This window comes from Lissotriton helveticus, chromosome 12 (assembly GCF_964261635.1).
Source record: "Lissotriton helveticus chromosome 12, aLisHel1.1, whole genome shotgun sequence".
Lineage (NCBI taxonomy): Eukaryota > Metazoa > Chordata > Amphibia > Caudata > Salamandridae > Lissotriton > Lissotriton helveticus.
The window spans coordinates 808236373-808258305 of NC_136073.1; the positions used below are offsets into that span (position 1 = coordinate 808236373).

General features: G+C 47.5%; 1 protein-coding gene across 2 annotated transcripts in view; it reads right to left on the reverse strand.

The window, feature by feature from the left end:
• Window positions 1-7472: 7472 nt before the first annotated feature.
• DAP3 (death associated protein 3) overlaps window positions 7473-21933 on the reverse strand; it is a 104109-nt gene continuing 89648 nt past the window's right edge. For both annotated transcript variants that reach the window (XM_078670711.1, XM_078670710.1), the window contains exons 8-13: window positions 21289-21369; window positions 19691-19849; window positions 16800-16859; window positions 16220-16309; window positions 9844-9961; window positions 7473-9531 (exon numbers count right to left, since the gene is read on the reverse strand). In XM_078670711.1, coding sequence (XP_078526837.1) covers window positions 9446-9531; window positions 9844-9961; window positions 16220-16309; window positions 16800-16859; window positions 19691-19849; window positions 21289-21369 — 594 coding nt within the window. In that variant the 3' untranslated portion in view covers window positions 7473-9445. The remainder of the gene's footprint in view (window positions 9532-9843; window positions 9962-16219; window positions 16310-16799; window positions 16860-19690; window positions 19850-21288; window positions 21370-21933) is intronic.

The window sequence follows — 21933 nt, forward strand, 5'->3', positions numbered from 1 at the left end:
GGGCTACGAGGCCGCTTCCGACCTGGTGCCCGAGGTAGATCACGGACCCTTGTCCGATCTGGCATTTGCTGGCCTTAATGGTGAGACCAGCCTGCCTCAGGGCAGTCAGCACCGCCCAGAGGTGCTGGAGGTGCTCGGGCCAGTGGGAACTGTAGACGGCGATATCGTCCAGATACGCCGCGCTGAACTCTTCCAACCCCGCCAGTACCTGGTTAACCAGCCTCTGGAAGGTGGCGGGGGCGTTCTTCATCCCGAAGGGCATCACCCGGAAATGGTAGTGACCATCCGGGGTGGAAAAAGCGGATCTTTCCTTGGCTCCCTCGGTGAGGGCGATCTGCCAGTATCCACTGGTCAGGTCGAACGTGCTAAGGAAGCGAGCCGCGCCGAGGCGATCGATCAGCTCGTCGGCTCGGGAGATGGGGTGAGCATCGGTTCTGGTGACTGCGTTGAGCCCTCGGTAGTCAACGCAGAACCTCAGCTCGGGAGCGGCACCGGGGGCGGCTGCCTTCGGAACCAGGACCACGGGGCTAGCCCATGGGCTGTCCGAGGCTTCGACCACCCCGAGGGCTAACATCTTCGATACCTCGGCCTTGATGCAGGCCCGGACTCGGTCAGGGACGCGGTAGGCTCTGTGCCGTACCGGAGGGCTGTCCCCGGTGTCCACGTCGTGGACGCACCAGCTGGTGACGCCGGGGGTGAGGGAGAAGAGGACCGAGAACTGTCCCAACAGCTGGCGACAGTCCTCGCGCTGCTCGGGGGAGAGGGATGAGGAGAGACGCACTCCCTCTACGGAGCCATCTTTCTCTTTCCCAGACAGGAGATCGGGGAGAGGCTCCGTTTCTTCTTCCTCCCCATCGTCCGTGGCGAGGAGCAAGCTCAACTCGGACCGGGCGAAGTGGGGCTTGAGGCGGTTCACGTGAAGGACCCGCAAGGGGTTCCTGGGGGACTCTACGTCGATGAGGTAGGTCACCGGACTTTTGCGTTCTACCACCTTGAAGGGCCCTGTCCACTTGTCTTGCAGGGCACAGGGCTCTACGGGGGCCATCACCCAGACCCGCTGTCCGGGCTGAAACTCGACCAGAGTGGCATTCTGGTCGTACCACCGTTTCATCTCTTCTTGACTGGCCTCGAGGTTGGCCTCGGCCAGTTCTCGGAACTTCCTCGTCTGGTTCCGGAGGGCTAGGATGTATCGAAACACATCGGTAGGGGGCTCTGGGGCTGCCGTCTCCCACCCTTCCTTGACCAGGGTGAGGGGCCCCCGGACGGGGTGCCCATAGAGCAGCTCGAAGGGGCTGAACCCCAGTGACTTCTGGGGGACTTCACGGTACGCAAAGAGGAGACAGGGGAGGAGGAGGTCCCACTTACGCCTCAGGGGCTCTTCGAGACCCATGATCATCCCTTTGAGGGTCCGGTTGAAGCGTTCCACCAGACCGTTCCCCTGGGGGTGATAGGGGGTGGTGAACTTGTAGGTCACCCCACATTGCTGCCAGAGGGACTTCATGTATTTTGAGATGAAGTTCGTCCCTCGGTCGCTGACGACCTCTCGGGGGAATCCTACCCTAGAGAAGATCCCCATGAGGGCCCGCCCCACCACGGGGGCGGTCACCGTTCGGAGGGGAATGGCTTCGGGGTAGCGGGTGGCATGGTCCACCAAGACAAGGATAAAACGATGTCCCAGGGAGGTCCGGGGGTCAAGGGGACCCACAATGTCGATTCCCACCCTCTCAAAGGGGGTACTGACCACGGGGAAGGGTTGGAGGGGAGCCTTGCGCCTCCCGCCGCTCTTTCCGCTGGACTGACACGTGGGGCAGGACTTACAGTGGGCCTCCACATCGGAGCGCATGCCCGGCCAGTAGAAGTGAGTGACCAGGCGATGGTACATTTTGTCCTGTCCCAAGTGTCCTGCCAGGGGTACGTCATGGGCCAGGTTGAGGAGAAAACTGCGGAAGCGTAGGGGTACCACCAGCACCCGGCCCGACCCTAGCTCGGCGGACTTTTGCTCGCTATATAAGAGGCCGTTTTCCCAATATACCAAGTGGGAGCCGGACTGGTCACCGGCGGCCTGGGCGGCGGCCTGCTGCCGCGGCCCGACCAAGGACGGACAGGAGGTCTGCTCTAGGCAGAATTCTTCCCGGGACGGTCCTCCTTCCTGGCGCCACTGGGCCAGCTCGGGCAGGTCGTCCGGGCACGGGGTCGGTTCGGCGCCAGGGCCGAGGGGACCTGCTTCGGGGGGGAAGCTCTCTTCGGGGAACAGCTCAGGGGTCTCCGACGGTTCAAGGACCTCGGGGGCCGCTGGTGCCGCCTCTACGGTCGCCCCTTCGGGGGTGGCTCTCTGGGCGGTCATCGACCGGGTGCTCACACAGGCCCACTCGGGCAGGCCCACCATCTCCAGGTGGGTCCTTTTCTCAACCCGCTGCCAGGGGGAGCTCTCCAGATCGTTGCCGAGCAGGCAGTCCACAGGCATGTCGGAGCGGACCGCCACTCGTAACTCTCCAGAGACGCCTCCCCATTCGAACGGGACTTGCGCTATCCGGCAGGTGCGGACGGAGTTATCAGCTGCGATCACCCTGCAGGAGATGTGGGGAACGATCTGGGCTTCGGTGACTAGGTGCCGTTTGACGGCGGTTATACTGGCCCCAGTGTCTCGGAGCGCCCCTATGTGATGGCCATTGACAGTCACCTGCTGTCGGTACTTCTCGGTATTGTCGGGTAGGGGGGCTCCTGGGACCATCTCCCTATTCCCCAGGGAGACTAACATCATCGCTGCGGGGTCAGTTCCCTCGAACTCCTCTACTCCCTCCTCTTCTTCTAAGGCTACTGAGGTGATGTGGCGCGCTGGGGGCCCTGCAGCGGCAGGCTTCTTGAACAACGGGCATCGGGGGTCATTGGCATAATGCCCTGGCTGCTGACAATGGAAGCAGGCTTGGCTGACTCGGGGCCCTGGTTTGGCCGGGGGAAACCCTGCGCGCGCTGCGGGAGGCGAGGAGTGGGGCTGGATTCTAGGGGGACTGCGCGGGGCTCCTCCCTGGGACCCCCTCGGTCTATTCTGGTTCCCCCCTCCCCTCTGGCGGGAAGATCCCTGTTCATTTCGGCCAGAGTCTCCCCCGGGCCCCCGGGGGACTCTGGTGCTCACCCAGTGATCGGCTTCGACAGCCAGCTTCCGGGGGTCAGCCAGCTTGCTGTCCAGGAGGTGCTGTCGGAGCTCCACAAAGCAGTTCAGAGACAAATGTTCGTAAGCAATGAGGTCAATGAGTCCCTCGAAAGTGGATACCTTGCTGCCCCTGATCCACCCTTCTAGGGCTCGAGTGTAGAAGTTGACGTATTCCACCCATGTGGTGTCGGGGATCTTCTTGCAATCTCTAAAGCGTTGACGGTACATTTCTGGGGTAAGCCCGTACCGGGTGAGGAGGGCGTCCTTCATATGGCTGTAGGAGGTCTGTTCGGCAGACGGTAGGTCGAGTAGGGTGTCTCTCCCCTCGCTCAGGAATCGCCCCCACAGCCCGGCTCCCCAATCTTTCTGCGGAACTCGGTGCGAGGTCATGGCGACCTCGTAGGCCTTGAACCATTGCTGGATGTCATCGTTTTTATAATATTCTTTGACCACATCCTTGGGGATGTGGACCTTTGGTTCCACCGGGGGGACGGCCTCTCGGGTCGCTGCTGTTTTGTTGTTTTCGTTCCGGGCCTTTAGTTCTATTTCCAGCACACTGCGCTCGTGCTCCAGCTGGAGCTTCTTTCCGTCATGTTCTCGCTGGAGCTTCTTCTCCTCTAGTTCTCCTTGCAGCCGCAGCTGCTCGATGGCTAGCTTCTTTTCGGCCAGCTTGAGTTCTCCTTCCATCTTCAGACGGGCTAGTTCTAGCTCGTGGCTCCGGTCGCGTTCTCGGTCGGTCATCTCTTCGAGAGACAGACCTCTCTCCGTGCTGCGAGTCCGCGTCGGGGACTCGGTTCTTTCTCGCTCTGGGGCGTCGGTTGCGATCAGGGGTGCTCCCCCTCCCTCGGCTTCTGTCGGTGCTGGAGGTTGGGCTCCGGACTCTACCCAGGCGGTTAGTGCTTGTTGAAAGTCCTCTTTGGTGTTTAATCCCGTTGACGGGATATGGAGATCCTTGCAGAATTGCTTGAGCTCACGGTGCGAATAGTCCTTCAGACGCTCCATCTGGAAGGGGGTCTCGTCGTTTGTGAGGCTCATGGTTGTTCTTCGTTCGGGTAGTGTGTCAGTGCTGTACGATCCCTAGACGTGGGTTCTTATCGCGACGCTGCCACCAATGTTAGAAGGGCCGATCTCCGGGGGCCCGGTTATGCTCACCCGGGTACCCCAAGATCCACCTCTCCCACAGAACTTGCCGAGTCTTATAGTGAGGTCCTCACCGGGGAGGACTCCGGGTCTAGGATCGTACCCACTGAGCTCACACCACACTACGAACAGACACCACACCGTTGGGTTGAAGTAACAAGATCTTTATAGAAACAAATAACGAAGGAAGCACTCTTATATACACAGTGGTCAAGGGACCACAAAATCGTAGAGGATGCGGAAAGGGGGAAGCGGGACAGTCTTTTAGTCTCTGGGACAGTACGAGGCGGACCCTACGCACAGCTCTCAATCCTCGAGCCGGGGGGTACGGGATGATGGTCGCACTGGCTGCTTCGCCCACGTCGAGTCGGCTCGGTCGTGATGGTGCTCTCGATGGTCCAGCCGGACCAGAGTACTCCTCGAGCCGCGACGAGGTCAGCAGGGCTCGATCGGGAGAAGGTCGTGAGGAGCCGCGACAGCGTCAGCAGGGCTCGGATGGTCTTAAAGGTCGAGCCGCGACAACGTCAGCAGGGCCCCTAGGGTTACAGTTCAGCTCGAGCCGCGACAGCGTCAGCAGGGCTCCCATGGTCAAAGTTCAGCTTGAGCCGCGACAGCGTCAGCAGGGCTCGGATGGTTCAGGATGAGTCTTCTTAGGGTCAGCCGCGATCAGATCAGCAGGGCTTCAGGTCCAAGATACAACTGCCCGCCAGATGTCGGGCGGGCCCAGTTATAGTCCTTCGGCTCTTTGATCTCCGGACACTCGCAGGCGGAGGTCTCAAGCCCTGGGGGCTGGTCGTTGGCGAGGTCCGGCGGTTGGCTCTTTGATCCTTAGAAAGATGGGTCCAGGTATTCCCAGACGCCCAGCAGGTCTGGAGCCCGCCCTCGGGGAGGCCAGAGGTGCGATCGAAACGGGGCCCCAGGGGAGGCCCGAAGGTGTGACGGAAACCAGTCTCTCAGGGGAGGCCGGAGGGGCCATCGAAACTCTCTGGCTTATCTCACTCGGGGAGTGCTTTACCCCCCAGCCAGGACTGGCGCGCCTTTGGAGTCTGGGTTTCGCTGGGGCCGGGGTCACACTAGGCCCAGGGAGACAGGGATGTCGGGAAGGGAAGATGGCGTCCGGGCCTTGTGGGGCAGGCCAGGTCTAGGCGCTCGGAGTCGGGAGCGGGACGGGGACATGCGGCCTGGTCGTGGATTTACGGGGGTTCGGGCTCATCGGGGGTGAGACGACCAGGCTGTGGGGTGTAGGCTATTCTTACGGGGACGCTGCGCAGGGGCTCAGGGTGCAGTCCTACGCTCACAGGGTGTGGAGGGACAGAGGCGAACCACGCCACGAGGCCGGGTCCAACAAAAACTCTTAAAAAAAATAAAAAATACGGAGTGCACTCAGGAGTGGGTGTTGCCAATGGGGAAGCAGCACACGAGAGAGATAGAAAACCGCTGCATTCTCATGGAGTACTGAAGAAGAAAAAAAAAGGTAGCACTATAAATGTGGACAGTGGAAGGATAAAAGAAAGCCAATGCAAAAAATAGTAGAGAGGCTGGGCTCCTGGAAGGGGACACGCATAAGAAGAGGAAGGCTAGCCATTGCATAAGAAGCAAGCAAATGAGAGTGCCGATCAAGCTTATCAGTGGTAAGGGATGGACAAGCATTAGCCAAATGTACGTTTTTGGTATTGTCCGCAACATGTCTTTTGCAACCCGATAGCTAAAAGCTGTCCAGTAGATGAGACCCAAAAACTGAAAAACATGTTTCTCCCCGAAATATAATATTTTCTTACCCGTGGCAATGAGAGACGGGCAATTTGGTCTCTAATTCTTTTTTGTAATATGTCAAAATATTACTCCATGACCTATCCATATTCAGCTATTCCTGAATTATATATATATTTGTTGTGTTGATTTGGTTACAAAACAGATGTCAGTTCATTTCCAGATCTAATTTATTTTTGAGATTCCTTAGCATGAAATTTTTGCCTTAGAGAAATGCAGCAAACTTACTGAATTTTAACCTTTTCCATGCTAATGACAAGGTGAACTCGTCATGAGGCACACTGGAGCTGTGCTCATGACAAGGTCAACTCGTCATGTATAATGGCAAAAACAAATTTCCAGCACCGGAGGGGAAAAGCCTTAGCAGCCAAGGTGTTAATCCCAAAACCTCATGTCTGTGCTGGCAAGAGTGTGAGTGTATGCCAGTCACCGACATCTGCAGTGATCTGAAGGTCATCATTTTGAACTCCGTGAAGGCAGTCTCAACCTTCCAAGGTCAGTAAATTAACTAGCATTTATTTGGGAAATAGTAGCATCTGTTATTTATAGACAGTAGAAATGGCAGAATTATGAATTCTATTAAAATACTGTTCCATTGTAATTCAAGAAAGTCATCCTCAAAGAGCATGGCCATAAATAGCTGCCGATTAGATTTCCCTTTTCCCTTGGAACGCCAAACCACATAATATTGGCACTTCAGTTCAGCTCTGCGAAGTCATGTGGCCTCTATTTAGGTCGAGCATAGAGCCAGCGTGCATGCGCTGCTCTGCAAGACTTGTAGTGGAGTAGCGAATGGAAGCCCCGCCCACTCGCCGCCCATATTTGCTATTGGCTTGTGTCATTGTCTGTCCTAAATACTGGCTTCTGATTTGTAAATAGGCTTGTTAGTCCCTCCTTAGTACCGCCTCCTCTTCATTTGTCACCTCTCATGGCGACTGGCCCCTTTTCTCCAGTTGTTACACGGTACGTTTTATTTAGACTTTGAGCACTATTTTCTTTAATGAGGTTCTACTACTGCATGTAAACACACCCCTTTATGTGTTTACATGTGATATTAGGGGGTTTGGGGTGGTAGAGTTTTTTCGACCCCATCCCCTTTTCTGTGAATGATGAGTTCTACTACAGAAGGCACAACATACTTTGGTGCCTTCCTTACCCCCCCTCGCCCTCCCTCCTGTTGTCCATGCCTTCTTCTACCCCGCCCGACCTCCCTCCCGTTGTCTGTGCCTTCTCCCCTCACCCGTTGTCCGTGCCTTCTCCCCACCCTCCCACCAGTTGTCCGTCTCTTCTTCCCCCCGCCGGCCCTCCCTCCTGTGGTCCATGATGCCAACCATTTGCAATGCAATAGTCCTCGTGTAAATGCAAGACCAATTGCATTGCAAATGATTGTTAAGAAAGGCAATAGAGTCAGTTTGTTGACGGATAGCAGAGCTAATTTTTATTCACACTTTCCTCATGTTACCATTGGTCTTTTTTTGTTTTTGAGTTTTATAGCACAAACTCGACCCATGCTTTACATGAGCACCAGTTGGGTTACAGACGGACACATTCATTTTTTTAGGCACCGGGAGATTACGTGATTTGCCCAGAATCACAGGATGTTGAGCATCCCTGCCGAGACTCGTACCCGGTTCCCCAGCTTCGAGGTTGGCCGCTCTAGCCATTAGGCCACACCCTCTCCCCTTCAAATGCATCATTCCATTGGTTAAGTAAGAAATCTTTTCTCTAAGATGCGTAATTCACTGGTCCTGCTGCCAATTTTCTCTCAAATAGCCATGTGCCAAGTGGTAATGATCTGAACAGACAATCTGAAGAAAATATTAGCAATGTCATCCTTATCCTGATCTTTCTCAAGTACTCTATATGTACAGTATTGTGATCACACTTGTCTTAAGTCTTGTTAAGAGACCATTGCTTGTCTTGTTTGCCCTGATGGATAGTTTGTTTAGAAATATGGGCTGCGATCAGGCACTGTGCTCAGCATTCCGGCCCTCAGTACTCTCGCTGGACATACAACATGGCCGCTTGCTGCGCCAAGTATGCATTATACAGCGAGGTAGTAGAAAATACAATAAAATCATGCCTAGGTAAGGCTCAATTAGTCATATTTAGAGCAACAAGAGGGAGACTATTCTGAGAACTGTCTGCATGTCAGTCCAGCCTTTACAGTTATTGATTAAAGTTGATCAAAATCCTTCTCTTTAAACAGGAGGATGCATTCACCTGATCAAAGAAGCTCATTTTAAATTGCACATTGACTGAAACCACAGTGACCTTACTGTTGCATTAACGCTGAAGACATTTGGATTCCCCCACATTGATTCAATCTGCTTCCACAACATAGAAGCAGCAGTACTTAACCATGTACATGACACATGACACCCTGTCCTTCAAGAATGAAGGAAGCCTTTGTACAGACATCCTCAACAGATTGACTAAGCTGCTTAACATTTTTTCACCTACATTTTTGGGATATGTCTGTGGAGCAGCTTGTTATTACACTGAAGAGAAGAAAAAGATCTAAGAGAAAAAACAGCAAAGGTCCAAAGTATACTGCAATTATGTTCTATAAAGCCGTGTGGGAAAATATAGAAGTTACATCACTGAATTCCATGGTAACAACTGAAGCCCATACGTTGTGTATCAGTCTCGTGTATTTAGTTCATGTTTTTTAATGGGGCGGACACGACAACTGGAGACCATTTAACGAAACGCTTGACAGCATGAATGTATAAAACAGCACGTAATTTAATAGCAAAGAGAGCACCAGGGTAGTGCACTTTTGGGTATCCAGTTCAGCGCGGCTGTGTTCAAGAATGATCTCCTCCAGACTTTGGTGACGAGTGGTCTCAAACCTATGGCAAGTCGGATGAAATACGTACATTCTCTCCAGTGCTTGGAGCTAGAGAGCACATCTAGCCAGCTCATGTGACTTACTGGAATTCTCTCAGTGGTGTGTTATGAAGACTAACTTAGCACCAGAAGCTGGTGATAAACATCTCAGAACAATGAAAGACAAGATACTCAAGTTCAAATTAGTTTCCCCCTAACAGACTCTGATGAAACGAGGAAGACAGTGCAGCTTCCACTACGAATGTAATATCCCTTTGCAATGGAAACGTGCCTTCACTGCAGACAAGCTGCTCACAAATTGTACTGTAGCAGGCAAAGGGTTCCTTCGTGTCCAATTGTAAATCGTGGACTGCTGAGTTCCGATAGAATGCTTCTGCGAGTACCAGTAGGCTGCCTCTTCCTTGGTCATGGCCTCCTCTCGGCCATGACTGTACCGGAGAGAGTAAGGTGGTCCATCTTCACCATGGAGCTCAACCAGAAAACTTACACTGTCCTGCATGTGTCAATCTTAGCCTTTCAGGTGCTTGCACATCATAGAAAGGCACAGATCTTCTCCAGCTCCCGGGGGTTCCAGTTGCTGAGGAACTGCAACTCCTTCTTCCCCTCTTCTGTACGAGCTGAAACACAGAATGGTTACAAAACAATAAGATGGGACTGTCACCGGTGTGTCTCTACTACATCTAATCAAATGGCACATGGCCGATCAGGCATTAGCTTAATGCTCTGTTGAAATGGCACAGTAGGGTCATTCATTGGGGAGCTTATGAAGCCAAAGTGACCCACTATTCCTACTACTTGTACGACAACTATGACTGCTACCACAATGACAAATACTACTATTTAAATGGGCTGTTGCATCTTCTAAAACAGCTGTGTGCTGCCTAGACCCAATATGCTGAGGCAAAGTTGAGGGGATTTACATCACTTACCTTTTTCGTGCTGAAGCCAGTTGCGCTCAATATAGTACTGATAACAACTTTCAAACTCCAGCTCGTCGTAGTTTGGAACCTGGATAGGGATGAAGGGGTCCAGGGTCTCAAACCCTGCCTGTCGGGAGACAAAATGAAGACACTTCAGTAAGTGTATGGTCAACAATGTCAGGAGGCTGTCTTAAGGGCAAGAAGCGTTATAGTTGTGTGCGGTCTATCTGACCAACCACTACCAGCATCTGGAAACAAGTGGCACTTTCGGTCATAACAGAAAGTATGGGCCTCACCAGACATGATCAAGTCAGGGAAAAAAGGATAAAGTATTTTGTGTGGTTCTACCAGTAAGCACTTGCAGACTGCCCTTTCTGTAAGCTGGAATGTAGTGAGAGACAATCAAAAACTCTTCTGTGGCAAAAAAATACAGATGGTCAGCCCAAACATCTTGTGAACGCGTCCTATTGATCAAGCGAAACTTTTCAGCCTGCTGCTAACACATCATCAGCAAAAACAAACAACAGAAAATGCCTTATGTGCATATGTCCCAGTCCCAAAAAGGAGAACGTTTATAACAAATTTATCGATCTGGGACTTGTTTTGGCCAAGAGGGGTATCGCTTAAGCAAGTCTGCAAGAGCCTATTATGTGAAGAAATGGAAAAGGGAATTGGTACATTAGGAGGAGGAAAAAAGCATGAACTTACAGATGGAATGCAGGAGGGATAGCACGTGGAGGTACACACCCACAAATAATGGCCACAATAACATGCCCCAGCAGCAAAGCGAGAAATATGACAGACTTGCGAAGGTTGGAAGATTGATAGTATGAACTTAAATATACAGAAGACATTATTTAAGTGAGTGCAGTGTACCTACATGGGCACTAAGCTCATGACAAGATGTGATGAGATGAAAGCAACATTCTACAGTTACAAGACTTCTTGGTCTAATGTTAGATGCAGCAAATAACCATAGCGAGTACTGACCTGACTGACTACCAGCCCAACATTGAACATGGTAGAAGAGAAAGATAAGTTGGATAAGTATATCCACTCTCTGGCCCGCCACCGCAAGAACGTCCCCATTTAATACTAGCCAGATATGCTGTAACCCCTCCGATGTTGCCGGGACTCCGACCTTTTCGTCCTATTGTGGTTGGTATTTCTCTACTATTCTGTATCACTTTCTTTAATTTTAGATAGGAGTTGTTCTACACCGGTAGATTGTTCTGAATTATTTGTGTCAACCCTGCAGGCAGCTTTTAGCGGTCTGTTGTTGAATACCTATTGTATTTAAAATCAACACTTACAGTAGCCTATGAGCCATCCCACTTTTTACCATTGGATTTCCTTCTTGTTTATATCATTTGCTTGGTTCCTATTTGATGCCTTTCTTTCCTCTTCCTGTGTTTGTTGATCCTTTGGAGCATAACCTAATTACCCTTCTTTTGATCAGATGACTTGGAACTCATTTTTTCTTTTGGCACTCATGGGAGTGTGGTTGACCTATTGCTCTCTCTCCAATCATATCCCTCCCTCCTCTGCTGTCCAAGTTGCTCTCACTCCTCCAGATCTATTGCTTCCACACCCCTTTCCCCATTTGGCCTGCTTTCTACCTCCACTTCTGGTCCACACCCTGCCATTCCCATCCACAAGTTTGGAACCTCCCTGTAGGTCCTCCACGTCCATGTGTTCCCTTTGCTACTCTCTCTCTCTCTCTGCCCTGCATCTGTTTCTCTATCTTGCATCTTCCTCTCTAAGCAAAGGGAGCAGCTGGAGTGATCTCCACTTGTGAGGGTGACAGTGCTTGTCGGCGGGCGCGGCACTGCCTCAAAGAAGTACCATTGCTTGCAATGCAGCTGCTGTCAACTCCAGTGGTGGCTGCTAACGAATGGGAAGGGGGGGGTTGGGGGGGGGGGGGGGAGTAGAATGAAGAAAAAAAAAAAACATATTTGAGTTCTGCCACCGTCCCTCCTCTTTCGGCTGTCCTCTTCTGTCCACAAAGCAGTAAGCACCCAAGCTCCTCTAGTCAATCACGACGCTGCTGTATACCCCAGACCAATCGGAGTTATATCACAATACCATAATTAATGTCCATGAACCCTCACGACATACCATCTCACAGCATTGTTTAAACTTGCCCTGCGTAGACCGGGCTGGACTGTTCCCATGAGGCACAGGGTCAGACTGATTTGCATATGGCCATGTCTGAACTGGGGTGGTGGAGTGAGCTAAAGAATGATTTTGGATTAAACCCAGATCAGTTGACTGGGGTGAGTGTTTGATTTGCTGAAACGCTCCGTCCATCATCCCCTTTGGTACTGCGTAGCAATTCTGCATAAAGAATGGGAGCATGAACCACACACAAAGGCGTTTGTGATAGTCGCAATGTAAATAAATGTATAAATGTACATTGATATGAGGATAATATGCCATAATTTGTAAAATGTCGATATCTCGATATGTTACTACCACAGTGCCACATGTATATGTATGCGCAATTGAATTGGAATGAATGAACAATCAACGCCTTAATAGCATTACTCATCCTGCTTCAAATCGACAGGATGCACAACACAGTACTTCTCACTAAGACAGGGCAGCTGCTATTTAGCACTCTGTTACAATTCAGACCGCCGCCGTCACGCCGGCTGGTCTGTTTTCAGTTTCAATGGCAACCGGTTACCGATCGACAGATCGAACCAGGAAACTGTGCTCCTCCCGATTCCCTGCCGCTCGACAGCGAGGGAAGGCGGGAATCCAGGTACATAACTCAGTTCCGTTCCAGCTCTCGGTGTCATCACACCAAGAGCTATACTGCAAGGCCGGGTTGCAGCGGACTGAGGCGCCTACAACGCCACACGCGCCTACAACGCCACACGCGGAGATCGTTCCGCTTTGCATCATTCATGTAAGTAACATCGTGCACTCGACGTCAGTGCCGAAAATCCCCCCCCACACCCCCCCACCTTCCTCCTTTCCACTGCTCGTTTTTAAACTATACTCATTCCTCCTGCAGTATTCAGAGTGGTCTATTAAACACACAGAATTTTACGGTGCCATTTGCTGTTTACCAAATACTTGGTTCCTATTTGAGAAGTAAAGTACTACGGCTGTAGCAGGGCATCGGAAGAGTCCCTTGACCTCCATCCTTAAGAGCCAGCCTTCCTCATCGTGAGGTAAAGTCAATCTATCACCATGACAGTATCTGTACATAATAAATCATCAATTTACCTATGCCAAACCATGTGTAACCTTTGCTTTTCCTCCCCTTCTGACCTCACCACTGAAGAACCCGTCTGGGTCCTCACGTGAGCCCCTTTCCTTTCACTTTCCACGGGGCACAGCACGATCACACAGGCTGCGCTCTTTTTAAAATCCAGGTAACCACCTTCAATCTTAGTCCTTCATTATGGTTTCTCGCATATGTGCCAGTACATGGGTCTTATGCTTTCCCCATCTAATTAATTTATTAGATGTCCCTACATCGTTAGTCCTGAGGTGACCCCACATTTATAGGAGGGTCGAAACGTAGCCGACAAGTTCACAGAACGGACCATCACACAGCTAGTGTCACTGTGTATCTAGGCTGTTGACAATTTATATTTGAATGGTCGCTTCTTACAATTTATGGAAACCCTTTGTAAATTGTTCACTGTGTACAGTCACTTTTTGGTTCCATTTTTCCCTTGGGGACACGATGCACAAAGTGTTACGCTTTTTGAATTTAAGAAAGTGTTTATACTATTCACGGTTTTCATAAAAACTTTATAGAGCAAACTGTGTAGAAAGTTAATTTTGCCTTCTGACATTACTAGGTCCTTTATAGGTTTACTGCGATTGTCCGTACTTATTGCCTAAATTATTTTCTTCCAGTGGATAATAGCAGGTGGAGAACATGCTAAGTGCGCATGACTGTTTGGCCGGCAAGTGACTGTTTGGCCAAACCGACATGCACACTTAAAGAGTGCCCACCTCTCGTCCCCTTGCTCTGGCCAGCCCTGCACCGCAATGCACCTATCTCAGTACGGAACACTAAACTGATAACATTGCGTTATTATCATTTTAATGTTTGTTTTTTAACTGCTCAGAGAGCAGTGGGGTGACACTTAGCAGAGGAGACGCTGCTGGTCAGCTCTACCATCAGCTCCTCCACAAGCCGTCCCCTTGTGGTCAGGAGGCACCTCCTGGCCAGCAGATTATTCAAGACACATAGCCGTTCTTTTAGGTAGCCCCATTGAAAGTCCTCCTTTTTTGACCTGATCATAGGAATCCATAGTGCCTGCTTATACTCTTCCAACATGTGAAATGATGGCAGTGTGTCAGAACGTTTTTAAAATAAGTCTGTTGTTTGTTTCTCCACAAAAGAATATGTAGTTAGATAGTTATATGGTCTGGGGTTGGCAGAATGTTTCTGGGTCCAACTCATAACGTTACTAATTTTCAGATCTTGCTTTTACATTTTTAATAAGTCGACTTTCAGGATCATAATTGGAAGAAACGAATGTGTAAACTCCACCAGTTTATGGACAAGGGCAGGAAAGGGGGCATCCATCAGTACTTACAGGGCCAGTCTCAACCTGGAAACACTTGCAAAGATACTTACAAAGAAAATGTGGTGGTAACTAAGTTGCAAGGGTGGGAACTGCATAGCCCCAAATTTCATTAAATGTAGCAGGTGGGATTTCTCCATGGGGACTAATATTAGGGCAGAGGAGAAAAATAAGATAAAAGTGCAAATACACATTTTTGCTAAACTTATGGATTATCCACCTGGTTGACAATCCGTGTGTCTAAGTGGAAAGGAGCTTTTTCGGTAATATTTATAACTTGTAGCTATATGGTTTATTTGATTAAATGTTCATCATAATATGTTTTGACTGTTATTACATAATACAATAGCAAGATTTCCCCTGATGAGGGACCACTGTATGGGCTGAAATGCTTTGGGGCCACTAACAAAGGCATGCATGAAAATTATTTGTAGTTTGGAATCAAGATTTATTAGATATATTTTGATTAAGGTTAACAAACTGAGAGATCATTCAGCAATACCACTGATAAAACATACAAATAATAATGAGCTGTGAAGCATGGATTAATATATCGAGACATTAAGCATATACTGTGCGGAACTCAAGGAAACAGTGGTGAGAGTGGGACACATACACCGGTTGTAGATTTCTAAAAGTATGTCTTGTTTTTTGGGGAATTACTGTAAAAGCTCTAAATCTACTACATGAAGAAGTCATCCCCTCCTCCTCATTTTTCATCTCAATTTCGAATTTTTCTGCAGCCATTTGAATGATGGCCTGAAGTTAAGTGTTGAAACAGACTTGCTGTACATTTTATTCTCATGTTGAGATTCTATTTGCTGACTCAATTCCCATTATTGAAGTGTGTCTCCTCTTCGGAAAGATCATCTTCTTGATCCTCATTTGGAATGTGTCACATTCGTACATCATATTTCTTGTTTCGAATGGATAGGTTAGTGACTTCCCAATGGAGGAAGAATGCCTACCAAACTCAGCTGTTGTTGCAATGTATGTTCTTTGAATGGCACCCCCTTGGAGTCTACCTGGACTAAAGATGGCGATCATAGCCATGACGCCTATTTAATGGACTTTTTTTCCCCCTGAGTTTTATATAGCGCAAACTTGATCCAAGGTATCAGCTATCAGCGTGCTTTACATGAGCCCCAGTTGCGTTACATAAGGACACATTGATTTTTGTTAGGCACGGAGAGATTAAGTGACTTTGATGTTGCCTGTATCAAATAGCCCTTGCCAGATCCTGGAGGCAAATATGAATTGGGTTATTGGAGAGTCTCTTCAACAAAAATACTTTAACAAAACTGCACGTTTCCTCTACACCCTGCTCAGAGTGAGAGTTATGCTAGAAAATAACTATAAGGATTGGACAGGTGGCAAGGTCAGTTGTGCAGCATTGGTGGCGTTCTTAAGGCTCTCAGCGCTGCTTTGCCACTATTGGCACACTGTGTGGTATGAAAGCGCCAAGAATAACAATTACTGACAATTCCATGGTAAACAGCAAGAGTGAAAACTTTAAAAAGAAAAAGTTAAAGTTTTCCAACTTAACTACTGAAAATTCTCAGATTCTTGTAAGAAAAACACTAATAAGCAATACAGATGTTGCCATAGGCATTCCATTACCACTTTACAATTAATATCTTAAGTACAAGCTGGTAAAATATTATATCATACTCTATTCATACATACCAAATATATGTTTTATTATAATTCAGGACAAAGTGAGATGCCTTTCACACATAGTTTGAATGAGTTAAATATGTCAATTATTGTTGGATCTGTTGGTTTCAGGCATCTTTACTAGTGCTTACATGTCAGTTTTCATTGCTCACCTTTCCCAGTAACTCATGAGGGAGATATGCAGACATGGGCATGAAAAGGGATCCGGTCTGGGCCACAGTCATCACAATGGCCCCTCCATTCTGAAAAACAACAGTGAAGCCACTTAATACATTATTCAGCCAGTGGCCAAAACGGCCTACGAATCAGTTGTAATACTGCTTTCCTTCTCCGCCCTTCTCCTAAGGGAATACTATAATTTATTTTCTTCTAATTGATGGTATCCTGAATCCTTTATTTTTAATTGAAAGACAAGAGTTGGCAGCCATTGGGTAGATATAACATTTGTATGCCACGTATACACAAATTTCTCCATGGCGTAGAATAAAGCACCCAGGACTGGAGAAGGGTCCACACATCTCAGATGCTTCCAGTAGGAGTTCCTACTGCAAAGGACAAGCCTTAAAAAAATTATATAGCAGATCACGCTGACCTCGTCACCCGTCACGTAGGTACCTGCAGTCATCCATTGGTTCGGCAACCATTGCAGAAGAACATACATTCATTCATTCACTCCTCTCACATCAGTCATTTATTCAATCGCAGGTGTAAACACATAGATGTCAGACTCACCCAGTCATTGTGAACCATCTTCCTCAGGTTATGGACCAGCGTCAGCTCTTCCGGCTCAACCTAAGGGCAGAGGAGCAAGTCATATGCTCTGTGAAGAAATGCCTTAAATGCCCAGTGTACATTTCATGAGGAGTTTCTTGTTCTAGGTTCGAATATAGAATACTAGATCATCTTAAAAAAGGCCCAGAGGTTTGGAGTGTCAGTTCCACCGAAAGGGATCTGGTTGACCAGACAGTTAACATAAAACATTATACTTACAATCTTATGCCGATACAATAACAGTTTGCATTGTGGACAGTAAACATAACCCTTTCAGACACCAATATGGCTAATTGTTTGTTTTAATACACGCAACCAGTAAAAGAAGATATCAGAATTGCAAACGTAGGACGTAAACATGAATTATCATTTATTAAACACTTGCTTCATATCGAAACCATGAAGAAGGCGATTGGCATGTATGTACTAACTCAGTTTATTTCTCAACCATTCGTTGTTCTGAGATAGTTGAACTTAGTACTTGGCTAATTACAATTATAAAGCATCAAGAAACCATTTAGTTTAATGATTATTCTGATTAATACTGTCAGGCAGAGTATTACGTTTGAAGCCATGTAAGCTTTCAGAACATCACACGGGAAGCTGTTCCCTAAATAAATCGAACAGGACTTGCAGAAATGTTGAACATTTCTATTCTTTGATATGCTTTTTCTACATCCTGCTGTCCTCTAATATCCAGTATGTCACATGGAACAGTACCTCCACCTGATCCCCAAATGTGTACCCAAGCACCGAGACCTAGCATGAGTTCCTATATTTAATGGTACTCTTCCCAAAAACAACAAATTGCAGCAGTAGAGTTATATGTTACCAGTCAGTATAAGAATCTCTTATAACTGTGAATTTAGCAGTTGGATAAGAAAGGAGCGTTATTAAGTATGTTCCTTTAAAGTCTGGTTTGGTTAAACCAGTACCTGATTTAATCGCCTAATGATTAAGTTGTTTGAGTGTCGCACTATCACTACTGTGGTGTAAAGCCGAGTAGCATCAGTGCAGGAGCTGCAGTATAGACTATTAGTGGAGATTAAGTTAGAAGGGGACCATGTAAGGTTAAAATTGAGGAGGACGACAAAAAAAAAAAAAGAGTTAATAATAGCATGTTTGGTGAAATTTCTGTCGCAGCCAGACAACGCCTTAACTCAACAGAAACAAATTTTGTGAGGTAACCAGCTAATGTTCTAATGTAGGTACATCGGAGGGTCAAACACCAAAGAGCCAAAGTAGGAAGGAGTGGAGAGAACATACAATAGGGTACACACGTGACAGGGAGCGGCTAAGGGGGATCTGCATGGCATCATATGAACAGAGATCACATTACATCTCATCTTTCCTCGTTGGGGAAACTGTGGAATTTTAACACTAGTAACAAGATCACAAGGCTGGATCAACAGCCAAAGCACCATAACACCCGTAAGGTTCCCCATGCACGCCCGGCTTCTTCATAACTCTTCCCAGGATGTGCACAGTAATAGAGAGTTTACAAAACAAGTAGTTTACGAAGGCACCATTGGTGAGTCAACCTGTGCAGTGAGCCGGCGCCTTAACGTAACAGATCCAAACTCAAAAGGTAACCAGAAAATGTTCAAAGGTTGGGATATCAAAGAGGCAAAAAGGGGAGGTAGAGGAAGGAACACACTAAGGGTATAAAGGTGATAGAGAAGGGATATAGAAGAGCATAGCATCGTAAGACCTCGTATTAACAGAGAACATATTATAACACAAAATACTCAACAGTGTGGGACTGGGTGAAACCACAAGTACTCTCTCGAAGTTTCTGCTTAAAACCCGGCAGGACAGCTTGTTGAGAATGGTCTGTTAGAGGTTACCCGGTACCTGAGCACTGAGTTTACGGGACACCCGTTGCAAACCGAGTATTGTAACAAGGCTCTATAGTGCCATGAACCACACAGAGGGCCTGCAGGACCAATAAGTAAACACACATTATATCATGATTTTGTCAAATGTGTATTTTCTCCAAAATCCTGTCCACATCTACGGAACTGTCCTGTCCTCTCCTCTCATCCAGAGCTGCTGCCAAAATTTCACATCACACTTTAGCCTTCAGTACTAAAGTACTACTTATACTTCATTTACCAGCCTGCCCTATGCTTCTCCCAACTGGTCTCGGTGTCCCACTGCAACCCTAGCCTACGATCTGCGTTCTCTTCCCCAATGGAAACTCCAATAGGATAATCTTTCTCCCGGACTCACTCACCCTTCCGCTTGCCCTGATCTACTGTCCAAGTATTCCCTTTTCAAAGTAATGCCTTGCCACTTCACTATCCCATGTAGCACATGCCTTCCAGACCCACACTTTGCCATTTGCTGTTGTTTGACCCCAAATGCTTCTACCCCACTCATCCTCACATTCAGTTCCATTGCCCTTTCGGCCTTCTGCCTGTCCGCTGACTTCTCAACTCTCACGCATGTTCGCATTCTAGTATGCTAGCCTCTGTCTGCCACAGCAATTTATTGCCCCAGCGTTTCTTGCCCCACACCAGTGTTTTGCTGCAACTACTCCACACCTGTAGGTTGTGGTTCTGCAAGTCATGCAGGACATGTTTATGAACTGCCAAGTTTTTTCTACCATGCCATAGCATGGACATTAGGTGAACCACTGTCTACACATCAAAACTGATGTATAATATTAGTGTAATTTTGCAACAGACTTCTTTATTCAAGCATACTATGATTAATTCTCTTTCAGATATTCAGCATGTCAGAGACTGTTCCACAAGCTCCAAAGATGTTTTTCTCCGTAGAAAATGAAGCAACAACAAAAAAAAACAAGTACATTTGAGTGTTCAGTTAGTTTAAGTTGATCGACATACCGGACTTTTGTCCTGTTTTTTCAGGGATGTCTTTCCCCAGAGAGCGTTCACACCATCTATGGCCACAAGCATCCTGAAGGAGCCGAGGGGAACTTGTCTCTTCAGTTCCTTTAACACTACTCCGATGACATCAGAAGCACTTTTCACTCTTGTCAAACCCTTTACGTGCAAAAGGAGATGGGAAAGAAAAAGCGCAGTTACTTCTAAAACAATGTTTTCTTATTTTTCATGGCTAGCAACAGTGACGGAAGAGAGCAACATAGGATAAGAAAGAGGCGACTTCATTTTACATTGAGCCACCTGGCTTCCTGACAGGACTACCAAAACACAGAATATGGCGAGTGACACAAGAAATAACAATCATTCTGATTCTGTACTGACTTATGAATCACACACTGTTTTGATGAGTGAACAAAGGCTGACCTTGACTTTGCTTCATTCAACACTAGGCCAGGGCGGTGAACTTCACTCCGCTCGCTGAGAATTCTGTACTCTGTGCAGCTCACAAAGTGCAAAAAACTCAGCTGTGCTATTTTCCCCCACTCGCACTCGCCAACGGTAAGCTGGCGAGTGCGAGCTGCCACTTGGGTAGAATTTCTACTCAAGCAGCAGGAAGATCAGTATGAACTGCAGTTCGCACCACACTCCTCTGCTTGCGGAACGCCGCAGAGTTTTTTGTCACTTGCAACTCCGCCCAGGCCTAATTCAACACCAGGTTCATAGACTAGGGGCAGCTTAAGAAATGCACACTGCATGTCTTAGCTGCTATTTAATACACTTGTACCACCAGGGAGTTTTTTTAGGCGCCCCTTTTTGGGTAATGTCAGACTCCTCGCTAGATATCAGATAGAGTAATGGTTCAATATACTGAATTATCACTCAACTTTTTTTTTCACATTCCTTCCCACTACACTGACACCTCAAACTCTAGCTAGTCACCGGTTAGTATAATAAGAGGTATCCTGGTCCTGACGAAAGCCCTAGATTGCTAAGCAAATGTGGCTGAAACATGTTAACCTAAACCACTTGAGGGGAATTTTTTTACACTACAAACTGTTTTTAGCCTTAGTAGCAGGAGGACTCATATATAATTAGTTCATCCAAACATTAAGTAATTTTAACTGTGATAATGATCCCTTCACTGCCTCATATCTACAGATAGCTTAGGACAGGAAAAAGACATGGAAAATACCATGCTTAACATTATCAGACATCTTCTAAACCTTCCTGAACTTCTATCTAAAAGCTACCATTTGTAGACCCAGCTTTCCAACCATGTTGAGGAGCTGTCCTGGTGAAGAATTATGCCATGTAGCTAGGTGGGTGAGGGTTGCCATAGCCAAGGAAATTCTTTGTAGAGCCCTTTAAATAGTATAATTACATATCTCCGTGCAGGGTCTTGATCATCGCTATTTTTCAATCGCATATCCTTTGTGTTTCACTACCACAAGGATGTACATATTAGTGAGCTTCAGCAGGAAGCAGACAGATCAGTAGATGCTCACCATCCTACCTGAATATTTGCACAACCGCAAACTTTGGATGTTTGTAAACTCTTGTCAAAAGAAGCAGACCTTAATGAACTTGCTGTCCCTCACCTGATCTACAACTTCACCTAGTGGTCTGCCTTCCTCAGTCGACTCCCGTTTGCTCCATGTATACTTCTGCTGTGTTAAGATCTGAAACAGACACAGGAGAAAGAAAGAACTATTTCAGGTAAATTGCCCACGCTTGGTAGTAGACCGAAGATAGAGGCAACTTCTGTCATCTCCCTAACACCAGTAAAGTAAAAAATATATATACTGTTTAAAATTTGTGATACCACTTAAATAGTCAATGAAAACCACACTTGATAATCTGAAAGTAAATTACCACACACAGACAAACAAGCATGCCTCAACCCCTCCTTGCAATAGCTACTTCTAGTGTATGTAAACTCTGAAGGCCTAACCAAGCCATTGATAGTGGATGTTACATGTCTGATATACAAGCACCTGGAGGGATTTCCAATATTGTGATTGTTAAAAACTTTTTATGTTACAGTCCTGACTAACTTATACGCTCCTACAGAAAGGCAAAAAGTGAAACAGGGACAACCTGCTCTTAAACTGTGGATCCATAAAGAGGTTTAAAGTTAGATGTTAAATAAGCCACGGAATAAAGGGTGGTAAAAATGATTGTGCAAGTATTACATTGATTTTTCATCCACTGCCCACCTCCAGATCAATGGCTCCTGATAATGA